Below are 16488 nucleotides of genomic sequence, written 5' to 3'. Positions count from 1 at the left end.
GGTGTGCTCAGGACACAGGTAGTGTGGTTTGTAAGTCACTGGTTTATAAGCCAAGTTTCAGCAACAGCACCAAGGATTTCCTCCCAGATTTGTTGATGGCACTCTTTAAAAAAACTGTCCAACTTTATCTAAAAGCTACTGTTAAATAATACTGTGTGAATACACATCCAGCCCAGAGCCTGCAAACTCCAGGCAGCCCTATGCCCGAATCCACTCCCCTCTGTGGACATAACACATCTGCTGTGCTAGAGATTGCCTTAAATCTTTTCCCTCAAAAGGCCATTCTGAAGTGTCTTATTGAGTTCTGATTTTCTGATTAGTCTTTCAATGCATTTAATTTATGGGAAAGAAATCTCCTCTTCAAAAACTGGCTTTAATTAATTTTGGCTCCAGTAAAATGCTGGGAAGTGTTTATCACTTGTGGCAGCTCCAAGCAGCAGCGTTGTGGCTGTGGGGGAGTGATAAGGGCAGCATGAACACAGGGGACAGGGTGGGCAGCAGGAAGGGGACAGCCCCTGCTCCCTCTGGCTCAGAGGTGTCGCCCTGGATCGAGGGTTGCAGAGGGGCCAGTCCAGCAACAACATGCAGGGTCAGGTGCTGCCAGGAAACGCTTTCTGCAGAAAATCTGGACTGTGCCAGAAATGGTGGTTTGGTAGCAGCCCATGTTTCACCCCGAGCAGGGCAGCAGGAGGTTCTGTGAACACCAGAAGGTTTTCAGTTCTGGCCTGGGACAGTCACACTGGTCAAGGGGACACGGGGAACATGGGCTTTTCTGCTCGAAGAAGGGAACACCAGGTTCTGAAAGCAACTCAATACCACAAAGGACACTTGAGTTGACCCCTGGTTTCCCTGTTCTTGATTTGCTCTGCTTTGGGCTGAGGGCGGCAAAGGTGCAAACCAGAGCTGCCAAGGAAACTTCCCTGCAATTCATGAGGAAAGAAATGGGCTGACAGGGGTTTGGAGCAGAGCTGTAGCTTGAAACCTGCAGCTGGTTTGGGTCACTCACCGTCTCAGACTTTCACAGAGGCTGGTGGCATCACAAGCTGATTCACCCTGGGGAAGAGAAAACAAAAGTGTTGTGTGAGAGCTGCAATTAGCAAAGAAAAGGATTCCTAATAACATACCAGCCTGGGAAATCCAGGTTTTTGTTGCTTAACAGTGTCTAAAGAAGTGGGACATCAAAAACTGTCCTGCACAATGGTATAAAGCTGAACCTTGTCACACAGGGTGCCTGACAGCAATGCTGACAATGGCTGGAACATGCCAAATAACATTGCTGGCACTAATTGACAAGGATTTGGGAAGGTCCCAAAGGCATCCAGGTAGCTACTATTTCCCTATGCCAGGACAAGATTGTACAGTGGCTGCTGGTGTCCTTGAGCCTGACAGCACAAATGTAAACAGTCATCACTGATAAAAATTAAGTTAAGAAAAAGTGAGTTGTCTTTCAGTTTGCAGCTGCTGAAGACCTGCTGTTGTTCCAGGCACCTGCTCCCGGGTGATGGGCAGTGTGGCAGGGAGTGCTGTGTCACCAGGCAGGAGCTGTCCTGCAGCTCCTGGGATGAGGGCAGCGAGGGGATAGCTCCTGTCTGCTCTGAGGGACTCAGGGACAGCAGCAATAGTCCTGCCAAGTCCATGTCCTGCCCCTGCTGCTTGTCCTTGCAGTACATGTCCTGGAAAATTCAACCTTCCTCAGCAGCAGCTCCTCTCCTGTCCCCTCCCACGCAGTTCTTGCAACTCAGGGACAGGAGCGAGTGCCTTTGACAGTGACACACACAGCAGGGCCCCGTGTGAGCCGTCAGAGGTGACATCCTCACACTCCGAGACCTTTGGACTTGCTTTCTAGCCCAGGTGCTCACTGACCTCAGTGGGAACACCTGGATTCTTACATGACGGGGAAACCCCCAGCACACCTACACACCTGCCCTGATGTGGCTGTGTGAGTGCTTTACCCAAGGGCTCTCTGGCTGTACTTGGGCAGCAGCAGCATAAATAAACCTGAGTTAAAAAGGGAGAATCTCCACCTACCAGTGGAGGTCGGCTGTGCCAGTGTTGGGGTTTAGGACTTTTCTTTTTGTTTATTTCTCTAAAAGAATATTCTGCTATATGTATTCCTAGGAGACAATAACGACCAGATACTTAAGAGAGACAAAAGAAGTGGCCAGAGCTCAGGAGAGGGGTCCAGCTGGCTGCTCTCTCTTTTTACCTGGGGGTTTCTCTGGGGAAGGCAGAGAGACTGGAAGAGTTGGGCTGGGGGGGCGAAAAACCAAAGGGGCTGGGGCAGCTGCTGCTCTCTTGCTCTCTGGAGGAGGAGGATGGTGGAGCTGCTGCTTGGGGAAGGGAATTCGCTGCCATCACTGGAGCCCAGCCCAGTCCTGCTTCCTTTGCCATGGGTGAGCCCGTTTGTGAGGGCAGCCATGGAACTGGGACCTTACCAACAGCAAAGGACAAAGGGCCCTTCACCGTCTGCTGGGGTGCCCCAGGGAGACCCCGGCACCCCTGGGCCCCTTCCCCTCCCAGGGAGCCTCTCCCGGCTCTGTTCAGGAGCTGGGCTGCTGCTGCCCAGCCCTGACACGCCTCTGCTCCTGCTCCAGGGTTTTTGGTGCATTGTAGCCCACAGTCCCTGCTTGCCAAGAGGCCCCACAGTTCCAGCTACAGCTGCGGAATTACTGACACATCTCATCCACCACCCCGTGATACTACTCCTCCCTGCCTTTCCACCTTGCTGCTTTGAGGTTCCTGCTACATCTCCTTTTGCTGTTCTCAGGGGGTACCAGGCTCGGCTGTCCCCGAGGGTTCATAAAGAATTCCCTCCTCCACCCCGTCCCACGGGCTGTGCCCGCCATTGTTAACGTGAGGGAGATGAGGCTGGGCCGGCCACAGCGCCCCCTGCAGGCGCGGGGAATCACCGCCCCGCCCGCCCGCCGGGAGCCAGCAGCGCCCCTGCTGGCCGTGCCCGGAACTGCAGCCAGGGGAAGGCGCCCTTCTCTCTGCAGGGACGGGGCTGGGGCCGGCTTTGTGCTGCTGCTGCTGCTTGTTTGCCTTGTCATACACACATCTTCTCGCAAAAATACTGTTGTTTCCCATATCTTTGCCTGAAAGCACCTTAATTTAAAAATTATAATAATTCAGAGGGAAGGGGGTTACATTTTCCATTCCAAGGGAGGCTCCTGCCTTCCTTAGCAGTCGCCTGTCTTTCAAAGGAACAACCGAAGTGCCCCAGCAGTGGTTTGTAAATCTGCTGTCACAGGCAGCTTCTCTGTGCATCAGTGAAACCCTCGGGCAGTGCACAGGGAGCACCACAGAGCTGCCACGAGGGCCTGTCAGGTGACAGATTCTCAGGAAATGTCACACTCCTTTGGACACATTAAAACTTAGTTGTGGCTCTTCACCACACTTTGTACCTGACCCAAAGCACCATTTTCCACTGAAATGGATTCAAACATGTTCCAAGATAAAAATTAAGAAGTACTCAGGGGACACCTTCCAAGAAATCTCTGCATCAGGAATTGGTCCAGTTCAGCCCACAGCTCTTAACTTCACACCAACCCCACAGGTCTCCAAGGTGCACAGAAGCCTCTGTGCTTTTTCTGCCTTTCCAGGCTATAAACTGAAATATTTCTGATGGAAGAGCTGACCCAAGTTTCTTCATACAAGTCCCATTCTTGGTGACCCCACTGCACTGGAAATCACATTGTATTAAACACTGGAATTGTGCAGAATGCATCAGAGAAAACTACCTGGGAATGCCACAGCCAACTTCAAAAGTAGGAAGCAAGCTATGGAAAGTCACAAAGCTGTCAGACAACACTGAAACTCCAGAGGTTTGAATGAGCCATAGTGTTTGAAAGTCCTATGCCTTGCCACATCATTCCACATTCTCAGAGGACACAGAATCTGTACAGACAAAGTTAGTTTTGCCATGACTTTAGCGTGGACCTGCATTGCTGACACAACTGGAAATAGACACAACTTTCCTGCTTGTTTAACAGTTCAGCCTCCTATGGGATAAAATGTACTGCCCTTTTAACATATTTCTCTCAAGTTCTGCTTTATCTCTGTTTCACAGATGGGAACAGAGGCCTGGAGGGGCTAATCCTGAAATGCTTTTCGAAGACTGGATGGGAAATGAGACTGCACATGACTTGTGAACCTGCTGGGGAGAGAAATGACTTTCAGGGATCACACAGGAAGCTGGTGGACAGGAGAGAGAACTGAAACAGTTCCCAAATTTGGGACAATGCCTCCTCAGTCCCTCTGAAGCTCCATGCTGCAGACACCAGTCACTGCCACAACCAGTGGCAGTGGGGCTCAGCTTATGGGTCAGGCAGGATTTTGTTTACTTTTTTTAAAGCAAATCTACAAATAATAAATTTTGAACTCTCTTAGGTGGCAAAATGTACTACATGGGCTTCAAATAACAAGGCTCAAGAGCATCTAAATCCCTCATTAAGGACCACTTGCAGTTCTAATAACGATAATCCCACACTGAATGGATCACTGAACATTGGCTCCTAAATTGTTCTGTTTGCTCTGCAGTGTTTTTTTAAGATTGTGAATGTTTTCATTCCTTGAAGAGAGTAGGGTGGGAACCAGTCTGTTGTTTCTGGAGGTGGAAACTCACCCAAACTGCCTTTCAGGAACAGAAGCTGTACAACTTTTTTGGGTTTTTTTTCACAGACTCCTCTAGCAGTTAAAAATGTGGCTGATTTCTCTAACTCCATCACTTCCTCTCCTGTCAAACCTAAATATTTCTCCTAGATCCTATCAAGTAATTTCCAAGTACTGTGACAGCACCTATAATTCTGAAGTATTTATAAGACTGTCTGTTTAATATTAAACTACATGCTCTAGAGCTGTTAAATATTTATGCTATGTAAAATGGATCTAATTTCACTGCACCTCGGCCGGTTAGAGACCTGCATGAGGACAAGACAGCCAATTTAAGATAACAGATGACTGGCCAGGATCTTTTACAGGTCAGCCATGCTCCATTTCAGGAACTGGGCAGGATTATTCTCCAGATGCTCTGTCCCTTCCAGCCTTGCTGGTGCCCAGGCCAGCAGCTAATGGAGATTACAGGTTGTAGTGCAGCCAGCACTGCTGGGCAGTCCCAGGGATTTGAAAAGATTCCTGCTGCCTACATCCAGTGCAAGAACCTCTGCTGCACCCTGGGCAGCAAGGGGAGAACCCAGCTCCCCCTGCTCATTGTATTTCAGTATCCTGCAGCTTTCCCAAAGCCCAGTTTTCTTGCTATCTAAACAAGCCAGACTCTGGCTTCTGTATCTGAGAAGTGCATTAGGAAATGTTGTCCTGGTTTTTACAGCCTGCTGTACTTAAAATCACTTAATTTTTACAACCAACAATAAAAATGCTCCAGTAGGGTCCTTCTAGCCTGAAAATAAATCAGTTTTTGAGTTATTGAGTAGGAGTTTTTTAGTATTGAGTTGTTGAGCTGGACCTCTTCAGCAGACAGAAGTACAGAGGCTACAGGGGCAGCTGGACCACTGGACTTAGCAGCAATTCCTTCCAGTGATTAAGGATCCTTGTCCTCAATTTAAGTGGAGAGAATTGTGTGTTTCTACTGCAGTGTGCCATCAAGTGTCTGTCTGAAGCAGTGCTTTAGGAAGGGACACAGGGGGACCAGTCACTAATGGCAGCCCCCAGCAGATTCCTCCTGTCTGAACTTCCTCAGATGCTGGGAGGTCAAATACATCTCCAAAAGGCCTTGTAAACACACTGAAACCTGAAATTTTTGGTGATGAAAATTTCATATCCAGATATCCTTGTAAGGTAAGGAGACTTTATGGCCCTAGTCTATGAAAAAGAAATCTATTTTCAAATACAGCCAGTTAAAGGGTGTTTTTTCATCAGAGCAACATCACCTTCCACCTGTGCCTCAGGGATGATGAGCATCCCAGCCAGATGCAGCAATCTGAAATTCCAGCTACTGAAACAGCAGCATTCAGAGCTGATGTTGCTGCCTGAGACTGGACAAGGAAAACAGGCTAAGGATGGTCACTTGTAGCTCCACACCTGCTGTAAGAGTGAATTTCAACTGATCCGTGAACACAGGAAGGGACTTGCACTGATGCTGCTGTTATGACTAATTCCTGCAGAATTAACTGATAATCCATAACTGCTGAAAGAGTTATGGAGTAGGAGAGCTGGAGCAGCCCCTGTAACAAACCAAAGCCACAGCTCTTCTTTCACTATTTTGCTCACTGCAGAAGCCAAAACAAACCCAAGATCTCTCAGCTGGACTCTGCCACACCCTGAGTGCAACCACTGGTGCCAGTCCTGCACCACCTTTTCACCAGACACCTCAGGAGGAGCAAACCCAGCAGGCTGGACACTCAGTTCCAGTGTGTACCTTCTATGCCCTCCATGACAGAGTTTTTGGTAACTGTGCAGCAGGTTAGCCATTGCTGCCCTGCAGTAGCTAAGCACAGTTCCCATTTTCACCTGCAGCTGGAAGGAGATGGCTTTGGTTCCACAGCAGTTCTCCTGGGATGCTGAACAAGCTGCCACAGCCTCCAACTCCTCCTGAAAAAAGGCTGCAGAACATTAACCCTCACTCTGACCTGTTACCTTCAGCAAGAACAGCAGAGTCAAGGATTGCTCCCAGACAGCAGCTCCTGCTCTGACTGACCTCAAGCTGTTTTGATGGTGAAGTCAGGAATTCTGGGACAAGATGTGATTGACAACATGAATTCCTGCAGAACTTCAGACTCCAAGCAGGCTGCAGCTGGAAACAGGGACTGAAAGGGAAGGAGAGCAACAGTGATACATCAGCCTGGAGCTCCCAGTGAGTGGCACAAGGACAGGATGGCACTGTTAAAAATAGTCCAAGCCTGAGCTTCCTGATGCATCTGACAGGTTATCCAGCCTGCAGAAATGGGCTGTTGATGGAGCTGAGGTCAGTTTGCTGGAGGAAAAGGATGCTAAGAGAACTCTAACAAAATTCAGGCAACAATCTGGCACAGAAGGAGTTTGCTTTGGAGCAGGAATAGTGCTCACTCTGGCTGCTGCTCTCATTCCCAGCCAGGGGCTCTGTTCTCTCCATGCCAGGGCTCACACAGGAGCTGCTGTGTCCAGCCCTCCTGCACAGCTGCCCTTCCCTCTGCACTGCTCTGTCACTGTGGTGTCACAGCTCTCTGCTGGGGACAGGGGCTCCTCCAGCTGCACTGAAGAAATCAACTGGCCCAAATCCCCTTTTCTTCCTGCATATGAGTGGGTTTAGTAAACAAAATATGATAATCATGTACAGCAAGGATGTTTTCCCCTCTATCTGGTTCAGCCCCTTAAAGCTGCAGACTGTGAGTGGTTTCCATCTGTTCATTTAATCCAGGTGCAGATTTGTCTCCAGAGGCAGAAACATGGGTCAGCTTCAATTTCTCCTCTTTCACATATCTTTACTGAGGAGAAAACTGGCATAAAGGAAAAATCAATAACCTTTCCTGCTGTTTTCCCAGGCAGCTGCAGCAGAACAGATGTGAAGATGAGCAGTTTGCAGCATCAATCAGGGTCCCAAGGACCTGGATGGAAATGAGCTGCAGAGCTCACCAGTCTGTGGGGATACTCTGCCACAGACCCCTGAAGTCTGTGAAGATGTGGGTCTTGAAACTCTGCCTGAGTCTGCCTCTGTGAGCATAATTCTGCCAGATATTGATGGGCTCAGTATTGAGGTGGAGGGCTTTAGTGCCACGGAAGATGTGTGTAACAACATACAATTATGTCCTCTGAAATAATGGAGAAAAGAGGCAGTGGAGTGCCTCACTTTTGATTGAATGATTGGATGGCAAGGGGGAGACAACATGACATAAAAAGCAGATAAGAACGAATTAAATCTTAAAATAGAAAATCCTGTAGAACTTCCTGATGGCACTTGATTAAAAACATCTTATCCTCCAAAATAACTGCCTCATGCTACAGCTCTTTTCACCAACCTCTGAGCTACCAGGTGTGGGAAATAACAACCATGGAAAAAGGTTGGGCTGGAAGGGACCTTGAAGACCATCTCATTCCAACCCCTTGCCAAGGGCAGGGACACCTTCCAGCAGATCAGGATGCTCCAAGCCCTGTCCAACATGGCCTGGAGGCCTCAAGGAAACATCCATCCATTTCACTCCACTGTAACAGTCCTGACAACCCCCACGTGGCTTGTAGTGGTCTGGCTACCAGAAACTTTGGGAATGAGCAAGCCAGAGCACTTAAGACACTGCTTACTGGAGCACTAGAGGTAATACTCCAACACTTTGTCCCTGTTTCTCTAAAAAATGTCATTTAGGCTGTGCTGGGTTTGGCTGGAGTAGATTTAATTAAATTTTCTTCTCAGTGTCTCAAGTGGGTTGAGTTTGTGCTGAACATGTGACGTGGGTTTGGATTTGGGTTTGTGCTGAACATGGGTGATAATATAGAGATGTTTTTGTTATTCCTGAACAGGGCTTGCATGGAGCCAAGGCCTTTTCTGCTCCTTGTGCTGCCACGCTGGTGAGGAACTGGGTGTCCATGGGAGGAGACAGAGCCAGGACAGGAGACCCAAACTAATATTCCACACCTTATGACACTGTGCTCAGTATATAAAGTGGGGCAAGAAGGAGGAAGGAAGCATGTTTGGAGTGAAGGTGTTTGTCCTTCATGTAATTTGTGTGTAAAGCGGCCCTGCTCTCCTGGGGGATGGCTGAACACCACCTGCCATGGGAAGTGGGGAGTGAATTCCTTGGTTTGTTTTGCTTTGTTTGTGGTGCAGCTTTTGCTTTCCCTACTAAACTGTCTGTACTCAAGCCACAGGTTTTCCAGCTCTTACCCTTCCAATTCTCCCAATGCACTGGTGGGGCAGGGATTGAGTGGCTGTGAGGGGTTAAAGCCTGGCTCAGGTCAAGGGCCCAAGCGCAAGTGAATTGCTCTAACACACCCACAGTCACAGTATCTGCCTTGCAGACTGCTGCACAAGGAGAGCTCATTGCTGCCCATAAAAGCCAATACCTTTGCAAAATGCTCTGACATCAGGAAACAGCACGGCTGAATTTTTCATGATTTCTTCCATTTCCTTGTGTCAGAGATTGTTTCCTGCTTGGAAGGCTGCTGCCTTCTGCTCAGTGCTCCAGTCACCTGCGTGGGATCTGAGCTGATTTTGTCTCTGTGCCAGGGCAGCCTTAGCAAAGGATCTGTCTCAGTGAGAATTTAAAATCTCCTCCTGCATGGCAAAGTCCCTCTATGCCAAGAATTCTCCTTTGCAATGCCAACACCAATTGACATGCTGGGTCCATTGGTAGCATATGATTTCAGTGCCCCTTGTACACTGTGGGAAAGTGCCTTCAATCCTGCTTTACAGCTGATGAGCATTCTAGGGACAACCTCTGACTTCCTGGTGCTCACAGCAGAGAGTCAGCAGCCAAGACAGCAGGAGGACTCCCACGTAGTTCTTGATCTGGAGCTCTTGGAAAAGTGAGCTTTGGCTTTCCTACAGCATAAGGCACACGGAGAAGTTCCACTCTTGCTGTGGGAGAGCACTAAGTAGCTAGGGATAGTGTAGGAATATTGTTTTCTTTCTCTGGCACAGGGGATGAACCTGGGAAGGTCAGTCTGGTGGGGAATGGGTGGTTTTGGAGAGCCCAGAGCTCTGCCCACAGCCCCTTCCACAGCTCAGGGGTTCCCAGAGCTGTGCTAGCAGCAGCTGCCCCATCCTTCTGCCTGGGCTAAAGCAAAGCTCCTGCTGCCAACACTGAACTCTGACAGGGTATTTCAAACACCCTGCAAGGACCACAGCTGAGCTCAAACTGCCTGTGAGAAAGCACACTGACCTTTGACACCTCCCTACCTGAGCTGCAGGAAATCCACAGGCTGGCTGAACAAATCAGCAATTGTTCCATACGAGACTATTTTCCATCTGCAGGACACCAGCAGCTCCCAACTGCAGCAGCAAACCAGCATTTAAAATTCAAGTTCTAAGTTGTTACATTCTTGGTTTTACTATTTGTTTATGGAGTTACAAACACAACTAGTAAACAAGTGAGAAACCAACAGCTCTACAAGGAGCTTTTTCAACCAATAATAGAACCACTTACACTTCCACCACCTCTCCCCTTCGTATTCTTACCACAGATTCCATATAAACCATCTAACAGTCTAATCTTGTTCCATCTGCAGTCTGTGAGTTTTTATCATGCCACTGTCAGATACTCAAAACTCTCTCCTGGCCTCTCTGCTTCCATCACCACAGATCCTTTGCATTTAAACCAGGCTTTTTGCTGTACATTCTTGTGGCTTCAAAGGCCAACAATGTCTTATCTGGGCTAAAAAAGTGTTGTGAGCTTCTACCGCTGGAGGAAATGTTTAATTATTGTTCTTTTGTAAAGTCAAAACAAATGAAGCAATGATATTCCTCCCCATAAGCAGCTGAGTATCAGCAGTGAGCAATCTGTTCTCAAATATCCCTTTTTGGGAGTTGTTAAAATCCACTTGCAGCTCCTGAAATCCTCAAATCCAAACTCTACCTCAATGCAGCACTGACACATCTCTCTAAAATAAGTGTCCAGCATCCTATAAAACCCTCTGTGATACAGCTCCAGCAATTTCAGAGAAGGAATGTTCTTTTTGGCAATGCAAACTACCAGAATGGAGCACACTCAGCATCAGTCAGCTGCCACTTCAATACCTGGGAAATGGTTAATGGAGGGGACTCTGGGCTTTGCTGGCAGCAGCATCAGGGCACCTGGTGGGTCCTTTCTGTCCCCAGCTGCTGCCCATGAAAAATGAGAGAAAGGGAGGTTTGACAGCTCTGTGAGTCCTGCCCCTGTCCCACATAATAGAATCTGCAAAGCAAAAATAAGGTCAGACACTTTCAAATTGCTGCAATAGGAGAACTGGGAGATAATTTTATATCCAGTTCTGCAAAAGGCTAAAAATAAGCCTGATAGGAGGCAGAAAGAAAGAGCCTGAAAATGGATTATTCTCATTTTTCCTGTAATGCAATTTGAAGATGTGCCATGTTTAAGACAGCAGAAATGTCTGGACTAGGGATGGTTCTTTTTGTGGATTTTGCTATCTCCTCTGTAAAGAGGATTTTTTTCCTAGTGTTTGTACACACACCATTTTTAAAATGAAATGTCCACCAGCACTTCTACTCAGCAAGAGCTTCCACATCAGACCAAAGGTGTTAAGAGTAATTTTTTTTTTCTTATTAGATGTTTAATTTTCATTTTAGGAGAAAAGAAATACTTTCTTGAGTTGTTTAAATAACCTGATTCTTATTGAAACAAAGGAATGAACGATTCAGGCTTTCAGGCTCTCAAGTGCTGAGTGGTCACTGGTTAAAGACTTGAATTCTTTTGTTCTCAATAGCTGCATCAGTGCAGCTGTTTGTTCCTGCTCGGGCTGCACCAGGGATCCACACTGCAGTTGCATCCTGCTGCCTGATCTGCATTGCCGTGTCCTTGGCAAAAATATCAGCCTCTGCCATGCAGAGAGGGACTGAGCCAGTATAAAACTTGGACACCCATCCTAAGCATCTTTTCATACCTCTGGAAAAAAACAGAAAATCTAATGTTTCCAGGTGTAAAACCAGGGATTAAGTTTTAAAAAAATAGCACAAAAACCAAACAAACAAAAAACCCAAACAAACAAAACCAAACCAAAACCCCCAGAAAAAAAAAACAAAAACAAAAAAAAACCCAAAAATACCCCCAAAAAAAACCAAACAAAAGCCCCCCCAAAAAAAACAACAAAAACAAAAAAAAACCCAAAAATACCCCCAAAGAAAACCAAACAAAAGCCCCCCCAAAAAAAACAACAACAACAAAAAAAACCCACAAAAACCCCCAAATTAAAACAACAAAATCCTTTGAGGAGTAGAGTATCCCACACCTGCACAGCGTGATTTTTCAGGAAGAATCCAGATGAATTTGGTTTTCCCTCAGCAGCAGCTGGGAGTGGCCATGGCTGGGGACAGGGCTGCAGGATCACTGCACTCACTGCCCAGGAAAGGACCCTGATACACACTAATTATGGTGATTTATAGCCCTGGTACCCAAAAGTTGTCACAGCTTGGGAAAGGGAATTTTTTGAATCCCTTTTCATTAAAAAAAAAAAAAATTCTAATTATTGATGGAGCTTCTAGCAAGTACCAAAACATGGGCTGTTGTTCTGCAGCCCTCCAGGGTGAAGCTCTGTTTGTCCCAGGGCTCCACACTGTGAAGAGGAAGGGGATGAACACAAACCACAGGCACAACTCTCAGCAGGGCTGGGCTTTTACTTCCATTGAGTGAAGAACCTGGCTGCTCCCAGCCTTGGAAATGGCTCCTTGGCAGGGCTGCACAGGTACCTGTGATGGAGCTTGAGGATAAAACTGCAATTATCAGATTTCTGATCCACTCCAGAGGGCTCTGCCATGGCAAGACTGTACTGGCTTCCAGAGAGTCTAAAATCTAGCTTGGGTCTCACTGATATCCCTAGAGCAGGTAAGAGAATTACAGTTCAGAGTGCTGATGTTTGGAAATAAAATACAACTGCTTTAACTCTCCTCTGCAGGGGTGCAGAGCAGGAAAGAAACAACAGCATAGTCAAGTGATATCACAGAAGGAATTGTAGTTGAGTGGTTTAAAAACCAATTGAAGTATTTTTATCATTGCTAAGTGCTCTTACAGAACCCATTCTTAACTGTTTTCTCTCTCTTATCACTTTGGAACGGTGGGATTAAATTTGTGTTATAGAACTAGTCCCCAAAATGACTGGATTATTAGCACAGAGTGATGTGCTATCCTGTTCTCTGCTAGTGCTACATTTTCTAAAAGCCTCTTTAAGATGTCAGACTTCTGAAGCAGAAGGAAAATGGTAATAAAGAATTGTGTTGAAAAAAAAAGAATTTCTATGGAAAGAATTTTTTTCATTTGTGTATTGTGAGCAGCCTTGTTGACTGGAATTCCTGGGCTAAAAAAGTACAAAATATGCCAGGAATTGTGGCAATGATAAAAGTAGTGTGAAAGCCTGGAAATTCTTTTTTTGAAAGGAAGCATGGTGGAAACTGGAGGAAGCTTTACAGGAAAGAGTTGCTATCCTGGTATCTGCCCTGCCTGGAAGAAGAAATTATTTCTAAGCAAATGGCCAGAGATGGTTACACAAAGAAACAAACAAACTCAGAAATCCCAGCAATAAATCCCTGAACGACATTTCACAGAAGTGTGGCAACTAAAGCAGGGACAGCTCAGTTTCCACAGGCTGTGAGAGCCGTGTTCCACTTCCCTGCTCCGTGCTAGGTCACTGGAGGGGTGGTGACAGCTGCCCTGTGCCCTGACCCTGGCAGTGATGGATGGCTTTAATCTCTGGCGTGTGACACCGGCGCTCGCCGTTCCCGCAGGTTAATTGATTTCTTTTGGCAAATCCAGTTTCCAGCTCCTGTTGTCTGAGCAGCAGGACTGACTGCACAGGGAAAACAAGGCATCCTGAAATAGAAATTCCTCTGTACCCAGTAAGTAATAGGTAGGATGGAGGGGAGGACTGGCTGGGCAGAAAACAGCCTCTGCCAAAGGTGTGTGATGCCAAGTGCAGATGGCCTGACAGGTGGGAGCTGGGTGGTGGATCTGGGGTTTTTATCCACTAATAGCAAAATGCTGTTACCTCTCCTCTCACAGGCAAGCATGGAGATGCTAACAAATAAATCCTGCCCCATAAATTCTGAGAAGCCACTGAAGCTGCTGGAGGGGGCAGATGGGACGTGGTTGACAGCACAGACTCTGCTGCACAAGGGTCCCTCCACAGTCTCCAGCCTTATTTCTCTCTCACTTCACTCTCACTTCTCAGTAACTTGAGTGAAGCTGCACTCCAGGAATCTCACTGCAGGATGCCAGTGTATTTTTAACATAGGAGTGGGCACACCCCAGAAAGAGTACCCTTCCTAGGAGTCACTTGAGAGAAATTATTTTGTTAACCATTATTTATGAGACTTGTTCTCCCCAGTTTGCAACGCAAAATATCTGTGACTGACTAATAAAAAATTCATAAACAGATGTGAGTCAGAAAAGGGAACGATGCTGAAAGAGAAACAAAACCAGGTTTGAAACCTGAATGTTTTTCTTCTAAGAATGCAGCAGTGGCTGTTTGGAAGGCTGGTTGCTCTGGATGTGGATAGAGTACAACCAAAGCTGCTAAGGGCAGACAGCAACAGAGGAATAATCCCTTTTGTGCAGGAGCGATTAGAGGTGTGGATGTGATTTTCCTCCCACATTAACACTGCTGTGAAAGCCGGGGCTTTGGCAAAACAGCTGTGTAAGACACACCAGTGCTGGCAGCCCAGCAGAGTCACCCAGCTGGTGACCAGCCGGTGACCTGCGGTGTCTCCTGAGTGAACCAAAAGCCTCTTCCTTGAGATCTGCCCTGGAGCTGAGAACAGCTGGACACCACAGTGCCCAGCTCAGCATAAAGGTCCAGCTGGATTTGACATGCTAAAAAATGGGAGTGACCTGGAACTCTTCACTATCTGAATCCTGGGCCCCTCCTTCAGCACCTGAGGTGTTATCATGCCACACTGGCAGCACGTGTGATGCAAAGGGACACAAATCACCACAGCTAGAAGTGGCTCTCTGAACACAGGAAAGACAAGCCCAGAAGCTTTCCTATAACCAGGTGAGCACCCTGAGCAAAGGAAAATGCTACAGAGGGGGTTTCATCTGCTGCACTGACGCCAAGTAGGACTTTTGGCTCCTTGCAGCAAAAAAACCACCCTCAGCACTCAGAAATTTATGTTCATCTTGCCATGTCTCCAGGTGGTCACTGCCTGGACTGGCATGTACAGCTTATGTGCACAAGCACAGCACAAGCACAAAAGAGGACTGGAGAGCAGATCCATAAGCTGAGAGCAGATCCCCCCCTTCCTGCCTCATGCCATGCCCGGGAGGCCATCAGAAACAAGGGACAGCTTTCATGTCTTACCCAAATAATCTGCTGTAGGATTTACCTCTTTTTTCTCTTAGGAAGCCCTTCCTAGCACCTAATCTCCAGCTTCCCTTCCTGCCATTTAAGATCCTTGTATGCAGATAACAAACCAGGCACACACATCACATCTCCAAAGGCACACTGAAGTTCAGCTCTGTAGGACTTCCCATCCTTATGACATGAGGTCTTGTTTTTCCACAATGTTTAAACATCTCATTACAGAGGAACTTCTCCTTCCTTTGGTATTTATGTTTGTTAGTAGAAAGAGGGTGGAACTGCACTTACAGGGCCACAGCACCATCTGTGACACTGCTTCCAAATTTCTTTCATCCATCTGATAAGACAGTGTAAGCCAGAAAGTATCACCCAAACTGTTCACACACTTATGTCAACTCCAAGCACTCCAAGCACCTAATTTTCCTTCTATCTCTACTGCACCTAGAATGATATTCCAGTGCCCTTCTTCTTAAGGTAAACCAAGGCTCCCATTCTCCAGTGGGGGAAAAGCAAAGGCAACTTACAGCCAACACCAGACTAGTCACCTACCCACATATTCAGCATGACATTACACATAGTAACTCTTATTTTTCAACAATGATGAGAAAGAGACTAACCCCAGAAGTTTGTATGTCATGTGGAAGCGTCTTCCGAATTACTGTAGTTGCCAACCGTGAGATGATCCGAATCGGTTTCTTTACTGAAAAACAGTAGCTTTTCTTTCATGAAGCTGCAAGAAGGGACTGGGAAAGACTCTTTATCACAGCAACCCTTGAGTGCACATGTTCCCACACACAGCTTGCTGCTTCCTTGCCTCATGTTCTTGACTGCCAGAGGTGGTGAGTGGGGCTCCGGGGATGGAGGCGGGCGGGTGCAGCCTTGACCACCAAGCTCTGGGGAGCACCTCCTGCTCCTGACCTCACACTCCACCGGTTCCAGCACACAGCAGCCCCTCACCATGGACAGCCTGGGCTGTGACATGCTCAGGCAAGGGTGTGAGGGGCCTGTGCTCCCCTCTGAGCCATGTGGCCAACAACTGAGATCCACCAGAGCAGAAGCGTGTAAAGGATGCCCAGCCAGCATGACCCAAGCCCCTGTGCTTCGTGCAGCCTCATGCACTCTGCTGAGCCCAGGTTCTGAACACACAACCCGACATCCTTTACCTGGAAGGGCCAAAGCCAGGGGAAGAGAACAAGCATAACGTTCAAGAGAGCAAACAGGCTGTGGTGCCTCCCCTTTCGCAATGGCCAGGCTACTCACTGTTGCTCAGCTTTAGCTCGGTCACTGAGGAAGAAGAGGGCTGTGGCCAGGAAGAACATCCCTCCCAGGACAACCACGAACGGGCAGAGCATGAGCGCGTAACCCAGGCTGAGGAACTCCCAGACTGGGGACTCCTTTGTGCTTTGGCGTATCAGGTCGGAGATCTACGAGAGAGGGGCAAAAAAATGAGTCACTCAGATGAAAAAGAGACACCACGATAGCGAAGGGAACACGATTCCTGAAACACCCACCCACCAAACATGTGTGAGCTTTAGAGTGGAACAGTGTGTTCAGCACAAG

General features: G+C 47.6%; 1 protein-coding gene across 3 annotated transcripts in view; it reads right to left on the bottom strand.

Moving 5' to 3' along the window:
• LOC121333329 (protein spinster homolog 2-like) overlaps positions 1-16488 on the bottom strand; it is a 134446-nt gene that overhangs the window by 3868 nt on the left and 114090 nt on the right. For 2 of the 3 annotated variants that reach the window (XR_005952270.1, XR_005952271.1), the window contains 3 exons: positions 16189-16352; positions 15546-15628; positions 1007-1053 (listed from right to left, as the gene is read on the bottom strand). Coding sequence is in view for 1 of the 3 variants with exons in the window: in XM_041399571.1 (XP_041255505.1) it covers positions 1011-1053; positions 16189-16352 (207 nt within the window). In the remaining 2 variants the exon portion in view is untranslated. The remainder of the gene's footprint in view (positions 1-1006; positions 1054-15545; positions 15629-16188; positions 16353-16488) is intronic. The other variant, XM_041399571.1, reaches the window with a different exon arrangement.

The sequence above is a fragment of the Onychostruthus taczanowskii genome, unplaced genomic scaffold (genome assembly GCF_017590055.1).
Source record: "Onychostruthus taczanowskii isolate IOZ18803 unplaced genomic scaffold, ASM1759005v1 scaffold165, whole genome shotgun sequence".
In the NCBI taxonomy this organism is placed as follows: domain Eukaryota; kingdom Metazoa; phylum Chordata; class Aves; order Passeriformes; family Passeridae; genus Onychostruthus; species Onychostruthus taczanowskii.
Note: the sequence above shows the minus strand (reverse complement) of the source record. Positions and strands in the feature narration are given on the sequence as shown.